The sequence below is a fragment of the Drosophila miranda genome, chromosome 3, assembly GCF_003369915.1.
Source record: "Drosophila miranda strain MSH22 chromosome 3, D.miranda_PacBio2.1, whole genome shotgun sequence".
Classification (NCBI taxonomy): Eukaryota; Metazoa; Arthropoda; class Insecta; order Diptera; family Drosophilidae; genus Drosophila; species Drosophila miranda.
Genome location: NC_046676.1, coordinates 15,627,064 through 15,652,662, shown reverse-complemented (window position 1 = coordinate 15,652,662; position 25,599 = coordinate 15,627,064). Strand labels below are relative to the sequence as shown.

At 47.0% G+C, this 25,599-nt stretch overlaps 1 protein-coding gene across 8 annotated transcripts; it reads right to left on the bottom strand.

Moving 5' to 3' along the window:
* Positions 1 to 166: 166 nt before the first annotated feature.
* LOC108159876 (KN motif and ankyrin repeat domain-containing protein 1) lies at positions 167 to 24,987 on the bottom strand. Of its 8 annotated transcripts, none has more exons than XM_017293482.2 (12): positions 24,557 to 24,987; positions 23,167 to 23,701; positions 13,047 to 13,090; positions 9,261 to 9,547; positions 8,662 to 9,166; positions 4,195 to 4,625; positions 2,743 to 4,127; positions 1,817 to 2,296; positions 1,515 to 1,761; positions 1,240 to 1,452; positions 940 to 1,140; positions 167 to 879 (listed from the first exon to the last, which is right to left on the bottom strand). In XM_017293482.2, coding segments are annotated over exons 2-12 (3,963 nt in total). In that variant the 5' UTR covers positions 23,169 to 23,701; positions 24,557 to 24,987; the 3' UTR covers positions 167 to 711. The 8 variants fall into 8 exon arrangements, with proteins under 8 accessions (XP_017148971.1, XP_017148972.1, XP_017148969.1 ...); XM_017293483.2 differs by having other exon boundaries at positions 24,861 to 24,987; XM_017293480.2 differs by lacking the exons at positions 23,167 to 23,701; positions 24,557 to 24,987 and adding an exon at positions 14,658 to 15,025.
* Positions 24,988 to 25,599: the final 612 nt, after the last annotated feature.

The window sequence follows — 25,599 nt, the reverse complement described above, 5'->3', positions numbered from 1 at the left end:
AGAAAGTACGGATACAGAATTTAAACCATGAACAAAGTATAGAAAGCAATTTAAAACTATTTACTAACGAAACTATCAAATATGTAGGTATAATATGGAGGACAGGACGACCTGAGAGACAGAACCTCACACAAATGGCATTCTTACTTAATATACTCGTACACTGTTTTAGTTATTCATTTATTTATTTTCGAAAGAGCAAATACTTTGCCATTAAATAACTTTGCCGTCTTACAATAGAAGTATGTATACTTGATCTATTAAAATATTTGTCCATTTGATTCGTAGTTACTCGCAAGTAGTATTGTTAGTTAAATATCGTTTGTTGCATTGTCGTTTGCTGATATGGTTGGTTGTTGGCTCGGGCCTGTGCAGAATTGAGCTTATTAGCGTAGATTAAAGACATTGTTTAAAAATAGCTGGCTGCTTTCGTTGGTTAATCGAAATTAGAGTTCTAGGCTAGAATCCGTTTTACATGTTAGCACTAAAGTAAAATTTAATAATAAATAAAACATATTTCAAAGTACTCGAAACTAAAGTCTAATTATAATTCGAAGTTAAGTTTCATTTCTTTTTCTTCAAGTTTCGTTATGGAATGTGTTTTACTTTGCCACTTCTACGGTTTGTCCGGGCCGCTCTACGAAAAATGCTAATTAGAACCTTATTAACTAACGGTTTGTTCGACAATTTGGCCGCTAATACGAAATGGCTTTACTCCGGGGACTGGCGGCTGTGGAGCGCCATTGAGAGGAGCGAGCTCCTGGCGGTCTCACCGCGATTGGGCAGCTTGCTGCGCAGCATCTGCTCGTGGACGTAGAGGAGCAGGCCCACATCCCGGTGCCCGGCCTGCCAGGCAATCTTGAAGGCCGTGCTGCCATCCTGTGGAATAGTGTATATTTAGAACAAATTGTTTGGAATCACTACAGATCTTATACGTACCACATCTTGTATCAGCGAGTCGCATTCTGGACTGGACAGCAAGTGCTTGACCACGTCCACCCGACCGTGCTCGGCGGCGCACATTAGAGCCGTGCTGCCATCCTCGTCCTGGATATTGATATCTGCTCCGGCTTCCAGCAGCATGGCGACCATGTCGCCATTACCATGCGACACAGCGAGCATCAGCGCGGTCTGGCAGTGCTGTAGGGGAACCAGAAGGCGGAGGGGTTCGGTTAGTAGGGGAACAACGATCAGATGTCTGGATCTGTGGTCTCTGGGGTTGTGCGGCCCCTTACCTACCTTCTTGGCGCGTATGTTGACATCGGCCATCTTGAACAGTCGCTCCACGACTGTCCGATGGGACGGTTGCTTTAGCTTGGCCAACGATACGAGCATCACACACGTGTATCCGGCGTTATTCGTTTGGTTTACGTTGCAAACCTTCGAATCCAGCAGAATGGATACCACGTCGAAGTTGCCGTGCGAGACCGCATAATGCATGGCTGTGTTGCCCTAAAACATAGACAGGATTCATGTATCCGACTGTTTAGTTCAGGAAATAGCACAGAACTTACATTGTTGTCGGACAGGTTAACGCAATACTCCAGCAAGGGCACCGACAGCGACTCAAAGAAGTCCAAGTGGTCCTCCACCTCATGGGGATCGGCCTTTCCAGTGCTGGAGTTTCGGAACCAATGCTCCTGAATGGTCGTCTTGGCTGACTTGAGGCTCTGCGAGGAGATGGGCTTGGCTTCGAGCCTCTTCAGCAGTGAATCATTGATGACTTTGAGGGCATCCACCAGGCTCTTGGGTATATCGGTTCTGCAAACGGGTTACTGCGATTATCCCAATCGAAAGGGGGGCTTATCTAACTCACTTCTTTCGGGGCTCGGACTCCGCCTGGGCCAGCTGATGGAGCTGCGCCTTCGTGGCCGGTCGCTCGATGACAGTCACCTGGGACTCCTCGCTTTGACTAGATTTTAGCGGCGTGCTGGACTTCTTGCGTGCTCCCTGAGCAATCTGCACATCCAAGGGCGGGCTGGAATCACAGGAAGTGCTCATGGCTTGCTCCTGCTCCTGCTCCTGCTCCTGCTCCTGGCCCTGCTCCGGCGAGACCGACTTGTTTGTGCCCGATGTGGTGGCCGAGGATGTCATCAGTGGTGCGGGGGAGACATCGCGTGACCAGCTGATGCTGACGCGCTTCTCCTCGCGCACAATCAGCTCATCGTCACCCACCTGGCTGAAGTCCAATAAAGGGCTCTGTTGGCTGGACGGCTGTCTGATAAAACTTTGTGACTCCCCGGACGAATCTGGTGAATGGAAGCTCGACATAGTCGGTGGCTTCTCCTGTAGGGAGCTGGAATACAGTAATTGCGTTATTGAGAAAGCGAGAGTAAAAGCCAGAAAGACCCACGTTAGCACCAGGGCCGAGCACCCGCTGACCAGCAGCGGGTAGCACGTGAAGCTGCTCAGGCTGGAGAACATTGGCAAAACCATTCGGAAAACTCAAAATCCAAACAAAAACCAAAATAAGCGACAAAAGAAGCGAGGCCACGAATGTGCCAAAGCGAAAACTAAAGCCTGACTGAAGGTCATCCTTCTGAGATTTTCCCATTTTGGGGAAGCCCAAAATGCGCAAGTCCATTTTTTGTTTACATTTTCCTCCATCTCTGCGACATCATTGTGTCGTCCAAGCGATTGAGTTGTGTCTTGGCTAAAAGCTCCAAGCGAAACAAGCTTTTCTATGAATGCTTTTACAGTGGGACTGAGAGCAGAGCCACAGCAGGAAGAAGAACAACTCACCTCAGTCGCGTTTTCCGCTCCACCTGTGGACTGGGCGTCTGTGAGGGCGTGGCCAGTGTGTAGGTATTCTGCCGCTTGAGCTCCCGCCGCACCGGACTGGGACTAGTAATGTGTTTGGGTCGCGGTATGCGCGAGTCCGCCGAAGTGGAGCGACGTACTGTTCCCGGCTTGGTCGGTGCGGGAGTGGTGGCTGGGCTGACCTTCGAGAAGCCCTTGGCCAGGTCCTGGATTGCCTCCTTGCAGGAATCACAGTAGTTGGCCGCACAGGCAATCGATATGTGGGGCTTCACAATTTCGCCGCAGCCCACATCCCGTTTGCGAATTTCATCCGTGTTGCAGGCGGAGTGGGTGGTGGCGGGTACCTTGATCTGCTCCCGCTCCTGCTCCGTATTGCAGGCTGTGTGGCGTGTCTGTGGGCGTGGCACCGACTCGGCCACCTGTTCCGTCTTTGTGTCGCTCCTCGAGAGGCGCTGCAGGCCGTCGGTGTCCGTTTGGCGAGTGCTCTGCTCTGCCCCGCACTGCACCACCGCGTGCTGCTGCTGCGGCGTCACCTGAGCTCCGGTTGAACGGACCGTAGTCATCGCCGTCTGACTACCAGCACTGTGCACCAAGGTAACTGGCGTCTGACAGCCCACTGCCTTTCGGATGAGAGTAAGCGATTCGTTCTCTCCGAGGCTGAAGGTGTTGCTGCGTCCCGGCATCTGTGGCGGTGGCTTTGGTTTCTCCGGGGGTACTTCCGGACCGCAGCCAACTGATCGCTTGCTGATGGCACACTTCTCGCAGAGCTCTTCGTCGATGCGGTGCTCGGAGCTGCCCACAGTGCGCACATCCGGCTTGCAGCTGGTGAAGTTCTCCCTCGTCGTGGGCTTGGCAGTGACTCCCACATTGTACTTGAGCTTCGGTCGCTCCGCCACCGTCTGCATCCCCGAGTCACGCTGCTCCCGCTTCGGCACGTACATCTGTGTGCCCACTGTGATGAGCTTCTTCAGCTGCTTCTGCTGGTGGCTGCTCAGGGCCACATCGATCTTCTCCTCCAGTTCCGCTTGAGAGTAAATGGCCGCCGCCTCTTGGGTGGCCACGTGACGGGTGCTCAACGTGGAGCCAACGGCCACGTCTCGGGTGGCTGTCACCCTTGTGGCCGCCTGGGTGGACACATCGCGTCGAATGATGCTGGGCGAAGGCGAGGCCGAGGTCGAACTGCTACGCATGCGCGCCCCCAGGCTCTCCAGCGAGATGGGACTTATGCGCTGTGGCGTGAACTGCACGGGTGAGGCGTTCTTCAGACCCGGACTCGGTGGCGAGGGTGTCTGCCGTTGTCCACGCACAAGCTCCTCGTTCTTCCGGAGCAGACGCTGCTTCTCCGAGCGCAGTGAATTGAGTTCCGACTAAAAAAGGGGGTCATGATAGGGGATATGATCTCAGGAATATCGGAATGAAAAGCTAGCTACACACCTCCATGTCGGGTATGACCTTGACCTGCTCCTCCAGATCCTTCAGACGTTTCAGGCTCAAGGCCATCTGCTCGCGAATCTGGAACAGAGCCTGGGCATCCGCCGTCGTCTGACCCGCTTCCGAATTCACCGGCGACTGCATGAAGCTGCTCATGGTTCCGGTTCCGGTGCCGATCCCATTCTCCTTCTCCCCCTCCTTGGGGGTGGCCAGGAGGTGATGGCGACGTGGGGGGGGCGGCGGTGCACTTCCTGCGACCTTCGGCGATTCCAGTTGTTCCACCGGTGACTTGGCATTGGCCGCCACCGTGGCCTGCACATAGCTCTCATACTGCACCTCCGCGGGGCTGGGCCGCTGCTGCAGAGGGAGCGTGTTGGAGCGCAGGAAGAGGTGCGGAGTGCTCGTCGGCGATCGGTTGCCCGCTATGCAGGAGTCTGTGGAGTGCAAGAAATCGACGTTAAATAGTAGTTAATACTGGCTTAAAGCTCTGCTGATTACTTGGTCTGCCATTTACCCTGGTCAACACGATTTTGATTTGCAAACTTGCCATGAGCGCTGGCCGTTAGCGACTGGCCGAAAAAACGCCCACGGCTCGGCGAAATAGTAATGCAAAAAGCTCATGCTGATAAAATACATTTTGCTCCTCAAATCTAATTTTAATAATTGTGCCAAAGACAATCGCATAATTTGCACAGACAACACAGCAAAGCCAAAGACAATGAACAAAAGCCCCACATTTGCATGGGTCTGGTGTTGGGCGAGAGAGCAAACGAATGGGCAGTGATAAGGAAAGCGAGGCAGGCATTATTCAATATTAGTTTTAATACCCGTTACTCTACTTCAGGTAGAAGGGTATACTGTTTTCAGTCAGGCTCCATACCTGGATCTGCCAAGAGCTTAAAAGCTAGACTTAGATGCTCCCGAAAATGCTCGAATTTGTAATAAGAATTACCATCAATATTCGAATGATTTTAGGACGTACGCATCGATAGTAGAAGAGGGTATGTTTAAGTCGTAATGATGACAGACTATCTATTTAATTGCTGCTTATCGCCACAATATCACGGAGGTACTATATACATACCTTAACCGAGTATTTACACAAGAGACAAGTTTATATAGTTTTACTCGTCGTGGCTGAATATTTCTACGAGAAATCTACATCTAAAATACCTAAACATATTTTGGTTCCCGCATTTTCCCAATATCGTTCATACGCACTGTGCCCCCTGCCGCCACCCGGCGCTGCAACAACAAGTTGTTACTCATCTCGGGCTGTCAGCCTTGCCAAGTATTTCTCGTGGCTCTGCCCCTCTGGTCGTGTTGTGTTTTCTCGCCCACTTTGTTGCTATTACTTAATTTATTTATATGCTGGCGGCTGTGCAGTGAACTTTCAGGCTAAGAGAGTTCTATTTTCTGCGCTCGGTGCCAAATTGGCTGAACGACTTTGGTCAAGGCGAATTGGGGTGGGAGCCGGAGGGGCTGACGCTTGGTAGCATTGACCGGGGACATAATTAATCATTTTTTATGGCCCAGCAAATTGGCCTAAATGGAGTCAGAAATGGGCAGCTCTTTCCGCTAATGAACCTACAGTCGCTCCACCAGCTCTTGCCCGAACTGGTCTTTGGTTCCGTCTTGTGTTTGGGGCTCCTCTGGGCCTGCCGCCGACGTCTCCGTGGCAGGGCATCATCGGCTGTGGCATACATTTGATTGATTTGCGATTTTTCAGTTCAGTTTGTTGGCACACCATGTGGCATATGGGCCAAGGCAGCACACATTGCACTTGCTCTGGCTGTCCGCACAATTTTGTTAATTAGTCTGTGTTTTTGTGTTATTTTTAATCTCTGGTGGCGTTAATTAAAGCGTTGTGTTAGAGATAATATTGTATTATTTGATTTGCCATATATCGGGGCGAGCGTGGACAGATCAAAGCGAAAAGCTCATCACATGCTATCTGTGTTGTGCTGTGTACTGTGGGTACAGTGGCGGCCACAGAAACAGGCGCGGTGCTTTCAGCCACACTCACTCTGCACTAGTTCGTGTTTGATTTTTCTTAGAATCGCTAGCATATTATTGAAAACAGGGTACACCATTTAATTTATGTATTAGCTAATGTGATTTATGCTTTTCGGATTGATTTATTTCATTATCTTCTTTCGTTTTCGCTGCTTTCGAATTTTAGTTACATTTTTTCAGGTATTTCGTATAATTTTTAACTGCCTTTAAAACGTATTTTTATGGTTGAATCGTGTTTTCTTGCATTTCAAATATCGTGCTTTATTACGCGGCTAGACAGACACACATTTCTTATGCTATTCGTTCGAAAGTCGTCGACCAACTGCTGTCAGATTTTTTCGCTCATTCGACCATCGGCTAACAAGAGCGACACAAACGAATTTAGCAGCAGAGATTTCAGTGTCATTATTTAACACAACTCTTGTGAAAAACTATTGTTACGTCCGTACTAACACAATATTAAATGGAAACCAATTCGACGGGAGAGCACGAGAGCGCAGAGGCAGCCCGGCGACAAGGTTCGCGCTCAGCAAATACAAATTAAATAATCAAAATAAAAGGCTGAAAGGGAGAAAAGCGAGAAAAACATATTCCCCCCCTTTGGTTTTTGTTGTTTTTTTTGGCTGATAAGCTAAAAGCACAATTACCAGCACAAGCTGATAATGTTTATGGCAGTGACGTGTGTGTATTACACAACTAATAGTTCGAAAGTATGCCGAATAATTGAATACCCTTTCCTGTGGTACATATATACCATCAGGTTGGATCACCATAGCAATTCTACGGCAGATACATTTTATTTGCCGATCATTATTACCTATTCATTGTTTGCATTACAGGCCTCTGAGCAAAATTAATATACTCTTTGCTAGGGTATTAAAATGGACGCTGAGTGTGTTTGTTTTCGTTTTTCATAGGCAAATATTATTGATTTTTAATTGTCGGTTTGCATATCAATTTGCATTCAGTGTTTGCCTGGCTTTGATGCCAATGTGGTCTCTGAGTCAAGGCCATGAAGATCTATGGGCTATTGATTCATGAATAATGTGGAATAAATCATCATCAAACACAAACTCGTGTGTGTGTGTGTGTGTGTGTGTGTGTGTGTGTGTGGATGGCATATGGTTTCTATTGGTATTCAATTAGGAATATTTCATATCTTATCTGTTTGCAATTAATTATAGCGAATTTGAAATCTGATTGGTTTTCAAACCCTAACCAATTGGATTCCCTATAAATAGCCAGCATATAGGTATATGTATACTAATTATGATTCTAGACAGTTTTTATCTAGTGATAAATGTGTTTGGTGTTTAGCTTGGGGTTGGGAATGGGCTGGGTCCCGCGGTTCCGAAATACCGCTTTACACGCACGTTTTTTCAACTGTTGGAAATGTTTTGTGGCAAACATTTTGGCCATGTTTATTTCAATTTGAAAGCCATTTATTAAAGGCACATACTCCGGCAATTACCAAGGCTCTCTGGCCATTTGGCCATTAATCAATGACAACTCTTTGGTCCAGGTCCAGGTCCTCGTATTCGTACTCGAACTACAACAGCGAAAAAATAACTAAAACGCGACAATTTGATTTGTTTATTTGCATTGATTTTTTTGCACACTCTATCGAAAATTTATGGCATGCAAAAATACAAGAAAAACGAGACGGAGCGACATTTGCATGCAAATTGAGCGCCAAATGCGCATTTCAAATTGATTTAAGATACGAACGCCTCAAAAATTGCCTTGAAGTTGTTGCCCCACGTTGCCGCACGTTGCAAGAGCCCAGGCCAATTGAGTCTCAAATGCCAAAGATGAAAACCGACTGTTACTGTTACTGTATCTGTATCTGCATTTGCATCTGAATCTGCATCCATGTCTGTGGAGCTAAAGCTGAAACTGCATTTTGTGCAATACATTTCTGATCTCAGAGTTTCGGCGAGATCTTGTTTATGGAGTACTCGGAAATTGAAATATTCTTTGATCTAACACAGCTGCGGAGCTGACAACTGGATGGGCAATAATGGGATCAAATTGTTAAAATCGCTGGCATTATGGTAAAAACAATTGGCATACTTATATAGAAGATATTTTGCAGGATAGATCTCTAAGATTATAAAGAAAAAACTACGAGTAGGGAAATCTTTCATTATCTTTCCATTCAAATTAGTTCCTGGCTTTTCCACTTTTCATTCCACTGTACAGTCTTTCCCCTCTTTCCCCCCCAACAGTTGTGCGAAATTGTTCACACTTTCGTGCGTGGAAATGTCACATGTGCCGCAGCAGAGCAGCGCTAATTGCCAAGAAAAGAAAGCAAAAGTATCTGCCAGGGCGGCAGTACGACTATCTGCACCCAGTTCTATGAATCACCGTCGTCATCGTCAGCAGAGCGGGAAGCTGATAAATTGAGTTCTTTCTGGGGAGCTATTTTCGGGGACATCTTCGTCGCCCACTCACCTGCCACATCAAAGTACCGGTCCCACGTGCTGTTTCCCAGGCGCCGATCACGGGCCTCCGTCTGGCCATAGCCGTTGCGCGGACTCAGGTTCAACATCAACTTATTGTTGTTCCTGTCCATGGAAAGGGAGCCTCCCGCATAGGGGGCACCCGCCTTGCGCCGCTTGACCGATGTCCGTTCGAGAGTGCGCTCGAAATCGCTGCAGACCTCGTCCAGGGCGTCGTGGAGGAAGGCCCGCGTCTCCGGCGGACTGATGGCCGCCCGACCGTAGCTCTGATGGCGCTGTTGATAGATCCCCGCATCACTCTCGACGCCGCCGCGAAAGGAGGAGCACGTGGAGGAGGCGGTGCCGAATGGCGACTCGGCTCTTGGGGGGATGCTGCCGTAAGTGAAGCGAGGCACAGACGATGAGCGTGGCCGATAGCACGGCGTTGTGGTATAGGACTGCGACAGACCTGCTCCTCCGACTCCGCGTGGCGAATCTGGATCGCTTTCATGTGCGGCCTGCAAGCGGAACACGAAAGGTGACAAGTTAATTGAGTGTGAGGCTGGGCAAGATCAAAGCGGCATCTGGGGCCACCCAGGAGCCGGCACTCACCTCCGCCAGCCGGCCCTGGACACGTGACTCCGCCTGCCAGTCGCCGCCGAAGAGGCTCTCGAAGCCGAGCATGACCTCCATGGACTTCCGCGAGCGACGGCGATCCCTGCGCCGCTGCTCCTCCTCGCTGGGCTTGGCCTGGGCCAGCGCCTCGCAGTAGCGCACAAAGTCCAGGTCGATGTGGTAGCCATAGGGGCAGCAGTTGCAGCTGCGGACCGAGCGGTTCATCCCCGACGACTCGGGACTGGAGATGGAGCTGTTGGTGCTGCCGCCAGCCACCTGACGAGCTGCGAGAGATGGAGAAAAAAAGAGGGAGATGAGAATCAAAGGCATTCAAGATGTATCTAAATGTCACTATCAAGGTCAAGTCAGCAGCCGATTCTCGGTATTGGCGACCACATTCGAACAAAAGGTGTATCTGCGTCGCAGCCAGAGCCACACCTGCTCTTCGCCGCCAAACATGTTTCGGCTTTGGTAATCTGAGCGTCCACAAAGGCGCTCTTCTCGGAACGCAGTCGTCTCGGCTGTGTATCCGTAAGATAAATGCGTGCCTTGTTTATGTTTAATTGCGGCATATAATAACTAATTTGGTTAATTTAGATAAACCACTTTTGGCCAGCTGAATCACTTTGAATGGCATGTGCAGCCCGGAGCACTTTCAGATACAATATACATTCGTATGAGTGTGTATCTGCTCTGGCATTGATTGAAACAATTTGCAATCAAGGAAAATAATAATTAAATAATGATTCAAGCATTTGATGATTGCATTTAGCACAAGTTGAAGGACAAATTACATAGTGGAAATAATTGTATCTTTAAATAAATGATTTTTTACTCGTTGAATGGATCGCCTCACCACTAAGTTTCCTTTGATATATTTATACATTTTTTATCTACAAGGTCTTTCGCATTTATCCCTCCCACTTTTCACTCACTTTCTTGGTCAACAACCGCCTCTGACTGAGGTTGGGGCTGCGGCCTCTTAGCCTCATACCAGAGCCACAAGACCCCACACCAGAACAGATTCCACAACATTTAAATGGTTACTTGGGTTTGCACTTAAAACATTTGAAATTCTTGCAGCTCAGCGGCTGACCTCCAATTCCAATTCCGATTCCGACCCACTAACGATAGCAAGTATCTAAGAGGCTAAGAAATATTTAAAAAATTCGTTCTACTCCCACCGCACGTCTACGCCCAACTGGGCGGTTAGGCGGTGTCATATTCTCCCTCTGTTCATCATCATGCAGCAAATTAGACCCGATAAGATACGCGGCCATTTAGCATTGCTTATCAGGTCGAAGAGAGCGCCCCCAGTCCGCGGCCTTACGGCAGCGCCATCTCTTGGCGAACTACAAATAGTTCCGATCGAATCTCTCTGCCACTTTTCACTTTTCATTCACAAAAAGCAAACCAGACGACGGTGGGCGTTGGTCGTGGGCGTGGGCGTGGGCGTGTCTTGGGAAAGTGTTGGCGCTGCACCACACGACGTATACGTGTTGGACCACGTTAAGAGACCGCATATTGATGAGCTTCAGCAGCCGTAATTAGCAGGCGGCTACAGGGCCATGGCCAAAGCTGTTCACCAGCTTAATTATCACCGATAGAGCCACACATCCACCCACTCAACCACTCAATCAGTGCCGCGTTTTTGGCATTCAATGGGATTTTGGCTTTGGTGGGCGTGCCAAGAATGCAGTTTGCATCCATATTAAGAGCATGTAGCTTTGATGTAGTACTGATTTAGTACTGATTTGTTTAACACAAAGTTTAACTTTCACTTTGCCGTGTAATTGCTACTGCAAGTCTTTGAACTCAATCCGCAATCATTTCAAGTTAAATTTAAAGTTAACAACTTTATTTGCACACAATCTGTTATCCATGTAAGGGCGCCTACATAAATCGTATTCCGGCACCCGACTCACATAAAAATTAAGAAATTAGCCCAGCACTTGAGTTACGATCATGCTCAGGCCGAGCACGTAGCCGATGTTGGGTCTCCACATGTCCCACGTCCCATGTCCGATGTCCCAGTCGCTGTCCCCGTTCCAATCATCATTATCATGATCGCTCTCAGGCGGATCGGTCTTCTGTAATGACTACATTTTCGCGTAGGCGTGCTACTGAATGATGCACGGATGCTGCCCGGCATACAAATGAACTCGACTTGTGAATGAAATTCGTAAAAAGCCCACCAAAAACCAAAGACACATATCTTCGATATGGGAATACACTGCCAAAATTGCTAAAAATGTATCTTTAGATAGTCTTCCATTAGCCGATAGCTGGGATGCCTGCTTGGAAATCTGAGAAGATATTTATGGGGCCTTCGATCTGTCCATTTGTTATCCTGCCATAGTTCCATTCCGGAGAATTGAATTTCCTTCCATCTCACATCTTTAAACCACATCGAAGATGAATTTCCATTCCATAACAGGCATACCCTTCGGGTCAAAGGGTATACAAAAACACCGAAACCAAACTGGTTGTTCGACTGACATGTCTACAATTTGCTCGTATGGGGGCTGGGGCTGGGGCTGGTGCTGCTACACAGGTAGGCGGCAGTGGAAGTTGCAGTCGCACTGGCAGTGGCTCTGGCAGCTGCAACGGCTAATGAAGCTAACGGTGCCGGAGTTGCAGCAGCCACGCAAATTACCGTAAGGCGAAAAAATTTAATTATGCAAAACACGTGCAACGCTGTTCGATCTAATTGCATGCCCGAACCAAAAACACAACCAGATATATTGTAACATAAATGAATAATGGCTATATTCATATTTGGCGACTTAATGAAAATCAAGTGTTTTCGAGTTTGGAGAGATACGCCTTCAATATTTAACAATTTCGAGTGTTTTTTATATCGCTTAGACTTTATGAACTCATTCCCCATTTCTTCGGTTTATTTTCTCTTCAGACATTAGATTTTCCTTTTTATTTTCTTTAGAATGCTCCCCAGACGCGTCGCGGGGTATTCATTTCTTGACTTTTAATTACCCAATTAATGCTGGCCCTACCCTAGTCGGGTGCCTCCTGTGGCCATTGTAGCGGAAGTTTCTGGTTTTATTTTTTATGATTCCTTGAACGTGTCATAAAGTTTCCCGTTGCCGATCTCAGAATAAGGGCTGGCACTTCGTGTGTGGCTAATGAGTGGATTTCGGCGGCCAGGTGACATTTACATTTCCCATTTTAATTGTCGCAATTAACGCCAGAGCCGAATGAGCGAATGGCACATGAGCTATCAACACGGGCCACGCCCACAGCCTGAGCTGTCACCTCACATCCGCCTGTCATAAATTGGCAAACGAGAAAGAGACCAAATTATTTGATATCGCGGTAAATATTTCAGTTTAAGCCCGAAACCAGTTTGGGTCTTGGCTTTGGGCTTAATTAAACGTCGCAGTCGGAGGATCGATCGGGTGGTGGAGCGTGGGTCTTGCCAAAAGTGATTTCCATTAGGGAGTCGAAAGATATTTTCTTAGCCGCGGGCGTGGGTCGAATCGCGTCTGGACGTTGGAAAAGTACGTTGCGGCGCCCAGTTCGAGTGATGCAGTGACAAATTTGCCTTTTCGGCCAAGTTAAGTGTGTCTTTAACACTGTATCTGCAACACAGACCACAATTGTGGGTGTTGGCCCGGCCTGGTCCGCACTGGCGGCTCTGTGCGGGCGTCACGTTGACCCACATCCGATGTGGCAGTTGTTGTTGCCTGTAGAATGCCAGTCATGTGGGGGTCTAAGACACGTTTCTAGCTTTAAAGTCGGGGCCCACGCCAGGTCTTAACTTACCATTTTCCTCAATGAAGGCGCGTTGACTTCGCAAAACCAGCGACCTGGAAAGACACAAATCGGACAAAAGAAATTCTTGTTAGGAAATTGGCAAATGGAAAAGCAAATAGTAATATCTAGAGCCAAAGAAAACGTAAACACATAGAGTTTATGGAGCTTAGGGCTAACCAAACAACCAGCGGCGAGTAAAGTCGCTTGCGAAACGCTAGGAAAACGCCCGGAAAGCGTTTCGCTTCGCCTCGAGTCCCAGGGCTTTGGCTGAGACAATTGTCATTTAAAAATAATTCAGTGCAGCACACACACGACACAGAATGCGGCAAAGGCACAGATACCACAGATACATGAGCAGATATAGACAAAAATACCCGAGTGGATGGATGGACAGGAGCCACACTTGCCGGAGGGAGGAAATTATAATAAAATATATCAAGCTGTCAGCGTTTTGAGTTCTTGTTGTCGCCCCCTTTGTTCGGTATTTGGAAACATCTTTGGAAATATGCGCGCGCCACAAAATCCACAATAATCTGTTTGCCATGCCATCGGAGGAGAGCAGGCGACGACTCCACGGTATGGCATCCCATATCCCATCCCCAGAACTCATTAGTGAACTTTGCTGCTCTTTCTTTCTCTTTCCGGGAAAATGTAACATGCGTGCTGCATTTTTCATTTTTCCACTTTGTTGGAAACGGAAACTGCAATTATTTATAATTTGTTTGGGTCCACAAGGAACGGGGCACGGGGCACGGCGAATGGGGATCCAATCCAAAAATCCTCATGCAATTAGCCAATCCCACCAAAACAGGAGAATGGCAATGCTTTGCCTTTAATTTTCGTGTAATATTTTATTAATTACCTGTCATGTTTTGCTGATATAAAAATAATACTACTTGTACATAAAGAATACCGAATGGAAAGCCGTCTTGCAATTTGCTGCCATATTTTTGAGTCATTTTTCATGTTTCCATCTTTTGGGCGAATTGAAAATTTATGTAAAATGAAAATTTATGCGTCAACTGATTTATGCGGCTGGTATGTTGTTGCATGAATGGAAAAGGCCTGACATGGACGCACTCCCCCAACTCCACATCCCCATACCCAACCCCATCTCAGTCCCAGTTGCCCCGGTGCATTCATGGGGAACGCGTTGCGGCATCGCGTATTTTTGGATTGCAGACCAAATTAATATGCGTGTTTATGATTATGATACACCCATCTTGTTGGGTTATTCCTATTCCTATTCCCCACCCTGCCTGGATCTGTTCGGTGCTGCTGTCTAGCCACAATTTGTTGTGACTGTTCCTGGTTGAGCGTGGAGCGTTGTCATAATTATAAATTATGATAATTGGCTTCGGTTTTGTGGCAGACAAAGTTGTGGAGTTGGCTGCCAAATAATAAAAGTTCCATCTCCACTATAGTTCCCCCATGACTGGTCCCCATCAGTCTCATATTTTTGGAGTATTTCCTCAATCACACCCTCCACACCGCCGCCACATGCCAAGCCATAATCAGAGATCGCCACCGCAATTCCCCCCACACTCGGCGTGTGAGTTGATCCCTTTTTTGGAGCTCTGATGATATCGATCTGGGCGGATCGGGCCGCACTATCATTACCTCCAGAAGCGCTTGACTGCTTCCTGCTCGGTGGGCGTCAGGTGTCTTATCTTTTCGGCAAACTCTGACTCATTGTACTGCGGCTGGCTGGAGAGAATCATATCGCCGGCATACGTAATGTGCTAGTGGCATTTATTGGATGGCTTTCTGGGCTGGCATTTAATTAGCATTTGGCTTCGCGTTTCGCCTTAAATGCACCTATTTTTAGCTAATGGAAATTCTATGCCGAAATTAATTAACTTTGAAGGCGACAGAACGATACGACACGACACGACACACACTCGCTGCACTCTGGTTTAGTTCAGTTTTCGGCTGACTCAGAGCTGGACATTTTTAGTTGCCCGTACTTTGTTCAGATATACGTATTTTTCGTCTTTTTGCCTGCTGGTTTCTGTGCGAGTTAGGCGCTCCGCGCTCGAAAATCGCTCGAATCGAACTGAATGCGCCGGGAGAAAAACTTCACGAGTGTTGCCGCCTGAACTTTATGCTCTGTAACGCCTGTCCGCCTGTCCCCCTGTCCCCCTGTCCGCCTGTCCGTGTGTTTGTGTATCTTTGTTTTGTGTAGGTCTCTCGCTGCATGGGTGTGCGTTGCCGTATCTTTTGTGTTTGTTTTGGTTGTCGACCATAAAAGAGCGGCGCACTGGCAATCACAGAACCCCAGCGAACCGATACCCAAAAAGCACAATGCCAAGTGGATTTCAGCTGTTGCTAGACTCAGACTCGGACTGAGACTCAGATTTGGGCCCGGGGCCAAGCCAAGCCGAGCTATCGATACGATAATTAATAAATATAAGTAAGTGACTGCTTAGCAGCCAGCCCCGAAACCAGTTCGCGCGAGTATCGTAACAAACCCGATTCCACACATGCCCGATAAGCGAACCTACTTGTATCTCTGTGCGAGTATCCAACCAATGTGTAGATACTTTTCGGTGTGGGGGTGGGCTGTGGCTCAGCGTTCTGGCAGCGGAAGCATTTGCAATGATTGATGAAGTTCGAAAGGTGTCGCCTCAGTGTCGCCTGCTGCCTGTCCGCCTGCCTGCCTGCCTGCCTGCCTGGCTCCTGATCTGTTTGATCTTCTAGCGATGGCATCATTATTTTACACGGAAGCTGGCTGGGAAAATATAGTTCCCATAGCTGACGAGCTGAGGAAGACATCTCTGTGACATGTCAGCCATTAGGCAGAAGTTTGTGGAGAGGATAATGGCCCAAGCTCGAAGACACCCAATGAATTCTATGGTCGAGTCGCGATTGCCGAAAGACCACTCAGTGGGCAGCCCAAGCCCTTGGATCGTCGAGGGAAAACCCATCAATAAAGCATTTACTGATGAATTCCATTGAGAGAAGCGTGGGCAAGACCCTCCGGCAAGTAGAAATCTATTGGGTGTGACGCATAAATAATTGCAGCAATTTATTTCGACATTTGAGCAATGAGCGAATCCACTAACGCTTAATTAAAAGCCGCGAAGACCACTGGCTCCAACCGCTGGCTAAAACAGAAAACTTGTTTATGAATTCGTAGATACGAGTATGAATGGCAGAAAAGAGTTCGCCAGAAACCGAAACCGGCTCACTTAACTAAAGTTAAGTTTTTGTTGAAAAGCCCCAAAACGAAGACGCCTCTGCCCCTGCGATTCGTGACAGATTTATAGAAATTCTCGGTCCACTCATAGAGCATGAAATTTTGTATACAATATTCATATTTCCATAGAAAACAGATGAACGGAGGAATTAACATAAATTACAAAATCAATGCCCAGAGGAAATACTAATTATGAAATAAAAATATCATTTCATGGACTGGCACTCGGAGTTCAATAGACGACCGCCTGATAGGCAGGCAGGCGGCTTGACATCGATGCCTGCCCCGTAAGACGGCAATTGTGTAAATAATAATCAATTGATGATTGTTTTCAACGGAGTAAACATTTAATTAAGCTTACAATTTGAATAAACAATTTGATTATAGAATAGTAGTACTTACATATGTACAGATGTATGTATGTTCAGTTCATGTGACGATGGGTTTTGAAATCAGACAGAACTTTCCTGACTCTCCATCTAATTTCTGCTTTACTCTTATCCCAAGGGATTTGGCTCATTGATTGCCCATCCACACTCTTCAGAACTCATCTCTTTGGTAGATATTGAGTGTCGGTAAATAGATCTAAGGTGTCGTACACCGACAGACTTGCATGACATGCAGTTTGACATGCGTTGTAATGACTCTCTCAAGTGCATGAATGTGTACGACTGGGCGACTATCTAATCGGCGGACCTGTCAGCGTGTGCGAGTGGGTCATATGTATTGGGTTTTTTCTGTTAACAGAGTTGACGGGTAGACAACTGCATTTGAACATTGACAATGAACATCGAGTCTGTGGGTGCTTTTTCTTGTGGTTTTTTTACGAGTACCGCCACCACTAAGTGGGTGAACGAGAAAGTTCTTTGTCTGGGAATGGATTGGCTTAGGTAGTCCTTCAGTCCTTCACTCTCCTCTCAGACTCTTTTTGTTGTCTTCGGAAAGCTCCACCAAGAGAATTATCTCTCTTCTAAATGCAGCATTTGTTTTCCCCTTGCCAGTTATTGGATATTTTCCTTTTGGACAAGCACCCCATCAAGTTGATTGAGTTCTTTTTCCCGCAATGTTTTTCCCAGCTGTTTATAAACATAGCAAAAGTGTGAGACGCATGTATCCATCTTCAACGTATTGTATCTTGTTCCTCCTCCTAATTGTTGTTGTTTTTTTTTTGGGTCATTTCAATCAACACCTGTCAACAGGGACGCCGCATCTCGTGCGTTGGCGTTGACTCTGTCGATGACGTTGGGTCTAGACAAGAGGCTGCAAGTGGGGTAGAGAATCTCACACGGCTGTTGAAAATCAATTAAAAGAAATTGCTTGGCCAGAAGGCACTCGAAACGGTTCTCAGGCGAAGGCAATCGACACTTTCGCTCGGCGCAAGACGATAAAAATTCGATATTTTTTTGCATACCGATAAACGGTCTATGGCGGCTGTAATTTATGCGATTTGGCGCAGTTTATGACAGGCTAACAAATTTTGTTGCAACCGCCCCATGTGGTCGTGGTGCGGCAGCAACAGATACAAGATGCAAGCGCAAGATACAAAACGCCGCCAGGGGCAAGCCATCAAGGCCAGAGAAGGAGTCGGAGTCGGGCAGGGAGATAGAGCAGGACTGGGAGGTAGAGAAGGAGTGGCAGAGACAGAGGCAGAGATATGTATAGCTAGAGATGAAGTCTTACGACTGCCGGGAGCCATGAGCCGCATAATCGAAAACAGAATTGCGGCGAACGCGTGCGCTGAGGCCTGACTCTGCAGCCGGCAGAAACGTCAAAGTTGTAAATTATGATATAGCATGTTATGGCCATGGATCGGGGCAGTGGACGGGGCTGTTTGCTGCCTATAAATATAGTACTTGAGTTAATTGCAAGCGTTTGTAATCGTTAAGAGAAAAGGTGATCGCCTTTGACGATCGCATCTCCCCGGCCAACACCCACCCACGTCTCAACGACTCAGAGATCATGCCTCACACTGTCCACAGCAAATCCTAATGCAATTTCAATGTGAGGTTATCGCACGTATCTTGACTGTAAATCAGTGCCAAGTAGCGCTATTGCATCACTACGAAAATATTTCCACACCGGACAGAGCTCGTTGAGCGGAGAGGATAGATACAATATAGACGACAAGTCAGTGACAGATTCACAGATTTCGCCTGACATTTGGCCGGCAATAGTGAGTGTTTTTCCCCCAGCCCCGACATCGGGGCGTATACGTCATTTGCATACGACAATCAACAGAACGACACGAAAACGATGACGCTAACGATGCCACAGATAAATGAACCAACCCCGCCTCTTAATTGGCCAAATACATTGTTATAAACGAGGCCATATGGCTGGCTATAATCCGATATCGGATGATTCGAGCTTATTAATTTACTTGGCTTTAAACATGCCGAGCACTGATCGCACGGATTTCAACATTAGTCAGAGTCTGTTGATAAGAAATGTGCCATTTTTTATACCAAATCAAAGCGAAGAGAAAACCATGAAATACAAAACGATTCCCACGAAGAGCATTCAAGTATCACCTATCGGTGGGTATGGCCTAGGGTTAGCTTTGCCACTCCTTCAATTAATATACAAAATATTAACGCTTTTCGCATTGATTTCCCCCTTCAGCGATGGGTTTGACTTCCACTTGGGTCTGGGCGTATTGGGTTTCATAATTGAATTTCAATTTGAAATGTGTGCGGCGGTGAAAGTACGAGTTGGAGTACGAGTAAATGGCTAGCTTCGTGGCTGCCACTTTATGGCCGAATCGTGAGCATATAGACAAAAGTTGAAAATAGCTTTCAGCCCGGTTCGAACTACGCATTTGGCCGCTAGTTTGGCGAGCAGGTGGAGGAGTAACGATTCTACGAAAATTATGCAAATATTTGGAGGCCAAAACGGATCAACAACGCAACGCGAAATGGTGACAACACATTCAAAACGGCATCGTTAGAAGTTGCCTTTGTCTAATGCTTATGTGTCGTATGCAAACGAGGCACAGCCTCCAGAGACGTCGAGACACTGTAATCCGATAGCCCCAAAAAAAATAGCATAGAAGATGCCAGGGTGTGAAACAACAGCAGTAATGCTGTTGACAGTCCCCCCTGGCTGACCAAGGGATAGAAATTAATTTGCGACCACAAGCACAGAGATCTGTGATCTCCAAGAGTCTCGAGTTACCGGCAGTCATTAGCCCACTTGACCGCCACCACAATGGGAAACCACATCAACTCCATCCACAATGGAAATGAAGTAATTTTTATGTATTTTAACACTTGAAGTCCACTCGCCCTGGGGCCAAATGATTCGCACAAAGTTCAACCTTCGGAGGGGCCTGCTCCATTGGAGTGGCCACGATTTGCTGTTGTACAAATTATTGTACATACAATTGGACAGAGACACATAATAGACACGGTCCCCGGCAGCGGAAGCTCTGGCGAGCATTCGCAAGGTTGGCGCTCAGTCGAGAGCCGATTTCATTCATCGCCGAAAATATGAAACGCACAAAAGGCCATTCGACGCGGCTTGAATTACTTGCAAATTGCAGGCACGGCACACAGATCTCCGTGACGCTGGCTGCCTGCATAACGAGCTTTTGACTTACTTTTTAGTCAAAACAAAACGAGCGGTGAATAATTCGATACTGGGAGAGTCGCCCCAAAGCAGCTGCCAGAAGATTCTTTGGCCAACCAATTTAGCAAAGTTTTCCCACCAGATATCAAAATTCAACAAGTGCGGGGCATCGAGTGGAGCATGCAATATCTTGGAGTAAAACTCACGGCAATGTTTCTAAAGAAGAACAGCAAATGCTCTTCATCTTGAATTTAGATAAATTGTTCCAAAATTTAATTAAAATCTACTATTCCTGTGGCTCTCAAATCAATCATGATGTCATGACAGTTCCACCTCCCAACCTGATGCGAGTAGAACCCTCTCCTAAGGAATACCCTCTCGAAAGAGTAGAGAATGCAACTGCATAAATCAAAAGGCTCAGAGCTCGGATTACCCAACAAAAAAGTGCAGACCCAAGACGTTTTCATTTCGGGTTCTTTCCTATACCCTAACAGAGGATACAACGATTTTGAACAGATATATGTAGAGAAATTTGGCAGGAGTGCCAATTGCTGATACTATTTCGAACACAACTAGGATTCTAAGACTCTTCTGCTCTCATCAAACACAGAAAAGCTTCCTTGGAAACAATGGATCTTTGAGGGTATACAACGCTTCGACCCCTGCAGCTAGTGTTCCGGTTTTTTTTCTTTCTTTTGAGCCCCTTTATGACGATGAAACCGGCTGGCATAATAACAGAGAAGACAGAACTTGGTCCCTGCACGACCTCAGACCAGAGACGGCGCAAATAACTTGCAGCGTGACTGGGATAAAATGCCAAGCCACACAGCTCGAACAAAATGTTGAAAAAATACCCAAAAAGCTGGCGAGGCATCTTCTGCAAGACCCCAAGCCAGACTGTGTCGGGCGGCGAAATTCAAACAAATCGCTCAAACAATGCCACAAAAAATGAGAAACCAAAAACACAAAAAAAAGCAACAGCACAATGAAAATGAGAAACCAATTCTCTTTCGCCAGCGACACGACTCGTGCAACTTTGTGGTCTAACAATTGGTGTTTGTTGGGGTATTAGAGAGCCCCAAACCCCAAAGCCCACAGCGAGCCCACAGATCGGATCAGATCAGATTTCGTTTAATTGATTGCAGGAGAACGTGTGTTTGTGCGTTGGGAACACTCGATTGGGTGGGCCATGGGAACGGGGCGGCCCAAAACGCCGGCAAAACACTAATAGAAACGCATCAAATTTCAGCTACACTGCAAGCCAACAGTTTTTGTACAATGGTGGAGCTGAACCTTTGCAGGCACACATGCGAGCACTTCTGGCCGGCAGTGTTGGGGCTGCATTCGACTTAAAACGTTTTAACCATATTTCGCCGTGCTCGAATCTTTAGTTGTTTGTTTTTGCAGCTACTGTGTAGCTTCTGAATGGTGTTCATAACTTGGCTAATGAGTGCCACTAAAACAAAGCAAAAACTTGGCCAACTTGTTGCTGCAGCAGCTGTTGTTGCCTCAAATTTGTTAGCATTAAGTCGGTGGCTTTTTTGTGTGTCTATTTACGTTTATTATTATGGCCTTTTTGCACTGTCGGACATTTATTGGCTGTCTTGTTGAGTGCGTGTTGTTTTTTGAGCTCGCTTTTATTTGTTTGCTTATTTTATTAACCAAGTTCATGTGTCTGAGGGTCACCATAACGAGGCGTGGCCAATGGCTTATGAATGGACTTCAATGGACTTCAAGCGGCTGCATTTCCCAACCACTTTAAGCCTATTACGAACCGAAATCAATCGATCTTAGGCAATGCGCCGCTGCAACAGTGTGGCCCGGCTTATGGATAAAAGATACTTGGCCACTTACGAGCATGCCTGGCATCTCAGTCCGTCCGACACTCGAACACTTGCCGTATTTCAACGACAAATTGCCAAATGGCAAATACGAATGCCCCAAGCGGGAGTCGGAACAACCACAAGCCCGATTCCATGGATCTTGGCTTCAAAGCCGCCGCCGCCGCACAATGGCCAGATAATGGAATGGAAATTGTTGCTGCTGGACAATAAAAGTTTTCCCATTGTTTCCATTGGGCTGGGTGATCGATCTACGGATACAGCGATTATTGTATTATGCAGACCTAATGATGGCCTCAAAAGGTTTCATTAATCCATCAGCAAGGAATTTATGGATGTTCGATTTTGTAGAACTATTATCCAAAGTTTTGTTTTTTTATTGATTACCTCTAAACAATTCGTACTTCACTGGTAATTATTTATGCATATCCAAGCATGTAGTTTAGGAATTTTCAAAGAATAGAAGACAAGTCCATGGACAAAGAAAGGTATTTTATTCCAGCTGACTTCAAGACCATCTCTGATGAGATTGGAAGTACTCATTAAATACGCCTCGAGTTCAATGAATGAAAAAAGACAATCGAAAAGAGATTTCTGTGGGCAGATAGCCTGGGGGCCAACACGAGCAACTTTAACCCATGGTGACCCACCGTTTGCCTGGAATGGCACGCGAGTCAAATGCCCAGCCCCATGGCATAGTTTGCGTGCTCTTGTCGTTGCCTGATTATTGGTTCTTTGGGCGTCTGCTGAGCGGCTACTTTAAGCAAACATGCAACATTGGTCCGCTGAAAAGTATCTCGGAGCTACTCTCGGCGGCTTATTAAAACGCAATCAGCAGAGTCACAGGAAGTCGCAGCCGGCACACAGATATGTACACACCCAGACAGACGGACAGACGGACGGACAGACGAACACACACTTCTTGTTTGCACAAGTCAGCGGTGGTTTTGACCATAAGTCGCAGTGAGGCCAAACCGCCTTCAAAACTATTCGCGGCATTTGTGTCAAACACGCGACCCAGTCTTCGACTTCGACGTGGACCTGGAACTACGACTGCATCTTTGTCTGGCGTCTGCAATCTTTGGTCCCCGGTCTTCGGTCTGCAGTCGTCTTCTCAGTGGCGGGGACCCGGTAAACAATTGACGACAGCCACTGTCCATGGCTGTTTGCACTGCCAGTTGCCAGTTGCCTGTTGCCAGTAGCCTGTTGCCTGTTGCCTGTTTTAGGTTTGGCCAGTTTTCCTGACTCTTGCCAAATCGGCGAAATGCACCAAATTGGCAACTGGCTTAGAAAGTCGATGGGGAGGCTGCTACTGTTGCTGCCGCTGCTGCTGCTTTTGTCACAGCTCCTGCTTTGGCAGCAGCCTGAAAGAAAGTCCAGAGGCAGCAGCACTCTGAGGCACTCAGCAAAAGGGGTGGCTAGACCTATTCCATGGAGCTCAAGAAGGAAAGGGACGATTTCATTGGAATTTTTGATCTAGAAATCTTAACTCTCATAATTTTGTGTGTTTGTCTGTACTTACATGTTGCTTTATTTGTTGCTGTGGCGTCTGCCGTTGATGCTTGTTGTTTCTACTGCCGCTGCCGCTGTCTCTGCCACTGTCTGTATCTCTGCCTCTGCTACCGTAATTGCTTTTGGATGCTGCAGTTCTTCCTCCTCTTCCTCTGTTTTGCCGTTGCAGTTTAATTAACAGCTGCAGGGCGCAGGCCTTGCATGCGGCCCCAGCATCATTAGTCTTGTAATGGGCAAAACAAAGACTGCTCGACGTCTTCGTCACCTTCTAGCCAAAACACACAGCGCAAAAAACCAAAAGGGAAACCTTTTTTCGCTTTTTGATAGCTTGGGATAGCACTTTTTTCCAACGTGTTGTTGTCGTTAGGTTGTTGTTGTTGCTGACGGGAACGTTGCCAGTTGCATGTTAATTAAGCCCGCCTTGACTGCACTTGCCTCCGATTCTGTTGTTGGGGTTCATTGGCAATTGTGGCTTAATGCCTCATTTATGCTGAACGTGCAGGCTAACATTTGTTCAACGTCAAACTGATGAGCAGCTCAAACATCTATGGGATACATTAAAGACACGTTTCTATAATCCCTGTCTAGAGTTGTCATGACGCGTACAAGTATGCAAAAGGTGAGGGGGAATGGGTAGATTTGATATTGCCCGCTCACGGATGGTTATTCTTGGAATTTCTAAAGTTACAAAGCAGTTGGGGGCGATATATGAGAATGCTCTTCGCTGAGCATGAGAATTCTGCCTGTTGGAATATTTTGAGGAATTTCCAACTGATATGCATTCAAAATCCACAAATCCACCCAAAAGCGGTTTCCTCTGAGGCATTCCAAGGCCACCAGTACTAAGCCCAAATTTAAAGCCTTCCCCAATAAGCCCACACAAGCCGCCAGAGCTCATAAACCAAATATCGCAACTGAGAATTTTGCGTTGGCGTTGCAGCCACGAAAACTTAAATTGGTCAAAAGCAAAGCCCCAACCAAATGTCTCTGCCTTTTGCCTGATTTTATTATTATGCTCTTTTTGAGATCGGTTTATGGTTGGATACTCTTATAAAACACTCGAGCGACCCGACCATGTGGGTTGAATTTTTAGTGCGAAATTGTTTCTTTTTAATGACTCCAAAGGCCGGTTCGCTCGAGAGTTCGAGACGCATTAAGGGGCATCTCTGGCTTATGACGAGTCATGGCAGGTGCATTAAAACTGACAAAGTGAATGAGTGCCTGACTGATGGGTTGACTGATGAAAGGCCGCTAGAATGCCTGTCTCTCTCTGGGACGTGGTGGAAAGGTTGATCATATTTCTAATGCACTTTTAATGGATTTATTTGCTATGTTTTCTGATTGTTTTTTCTTGAGTGACTCGCTTTAGCGTAGACTCGTTTTGGCTGATGCTCACGCACCTGTTTCACTGTTTTTGCGGCCCATTAGAGGCTCAATTACAAGCGACAAAACGTTTTTAATTAACAAAAAAAAAAACAAAAACCAGCAGCCATATAATTTGTTGCATTTTTCCCACAACACACACACGCACGCACGTTTACAGACGAATGCAACGGAAAAAAAAAATAATAGGAAATCGAAAGCCGCGCCACGATGTTGCAGGCAACACATACGAAGAGCAAATGCAGCACGAACAAGAGAAGTGGTGCCGTCGACTGAAGCTGGGAGGAGATCTCTTTCTTTCGGAGTTGCTCTCACACTTACTGCACGCTCTCGCTGTCGCTCTCTCTCTCGCAGAACAGTTCTAATAAAAAAAAATACAATTTCTGTGGCACTGTCACGCGAGTGGTTCGTTTCCTGCGACGTGATGTTGTTGCTCGGTCGCCAAAGTTGCGACTGAGCGCCAGGTGCGACTCGGCCCGCTGCCGAGGCAACGGAAAACAAGGCAGCGCCGGCGACGGCGACGTCAGCCGAGCGTGGGCAGACGGCTTTAATGGGTTAGCTTGGCTTAAACGCTGCTGTTGTTGTTGTTGGTAAGAGCAAGGCATTGTGTTCTCTTCGGAATTTCTTCATTGCATACAAAGTGTGTTAATAGGAGGTATGGCATTTCCTGAGAGTGCTCTCGCGAATCGAATGAGTTATTTAATTGTTTGCTATTTTGTCTAATACATTTCTCTGGGCGTATGCCAAACTCTTGACTGCCTCACCTGGTTTAAATACACCTTGGATGCAACAGAACGGATCTCTCTCTCCCTCTCTCTGCAGATCACTCCATGCAAATGAGGTATGCACATCTCCCTCCCTCTTCCACTTAGGTAGCAAATCCATCAGGCCGCATCCGACTTTGTTTTATTCTCTGAGAATGTGTCAGGATGGCATTTATCTGCTCTCTCCCTCCCTCTCTCTATCGTACTCTCTCTTGGCCTGCCTGGATTGTGTGTGACTTTAAGGCTGCTTGGGGGCATAAATCACGGCGGGAAGGACTGCGAATGCGACTGCGACT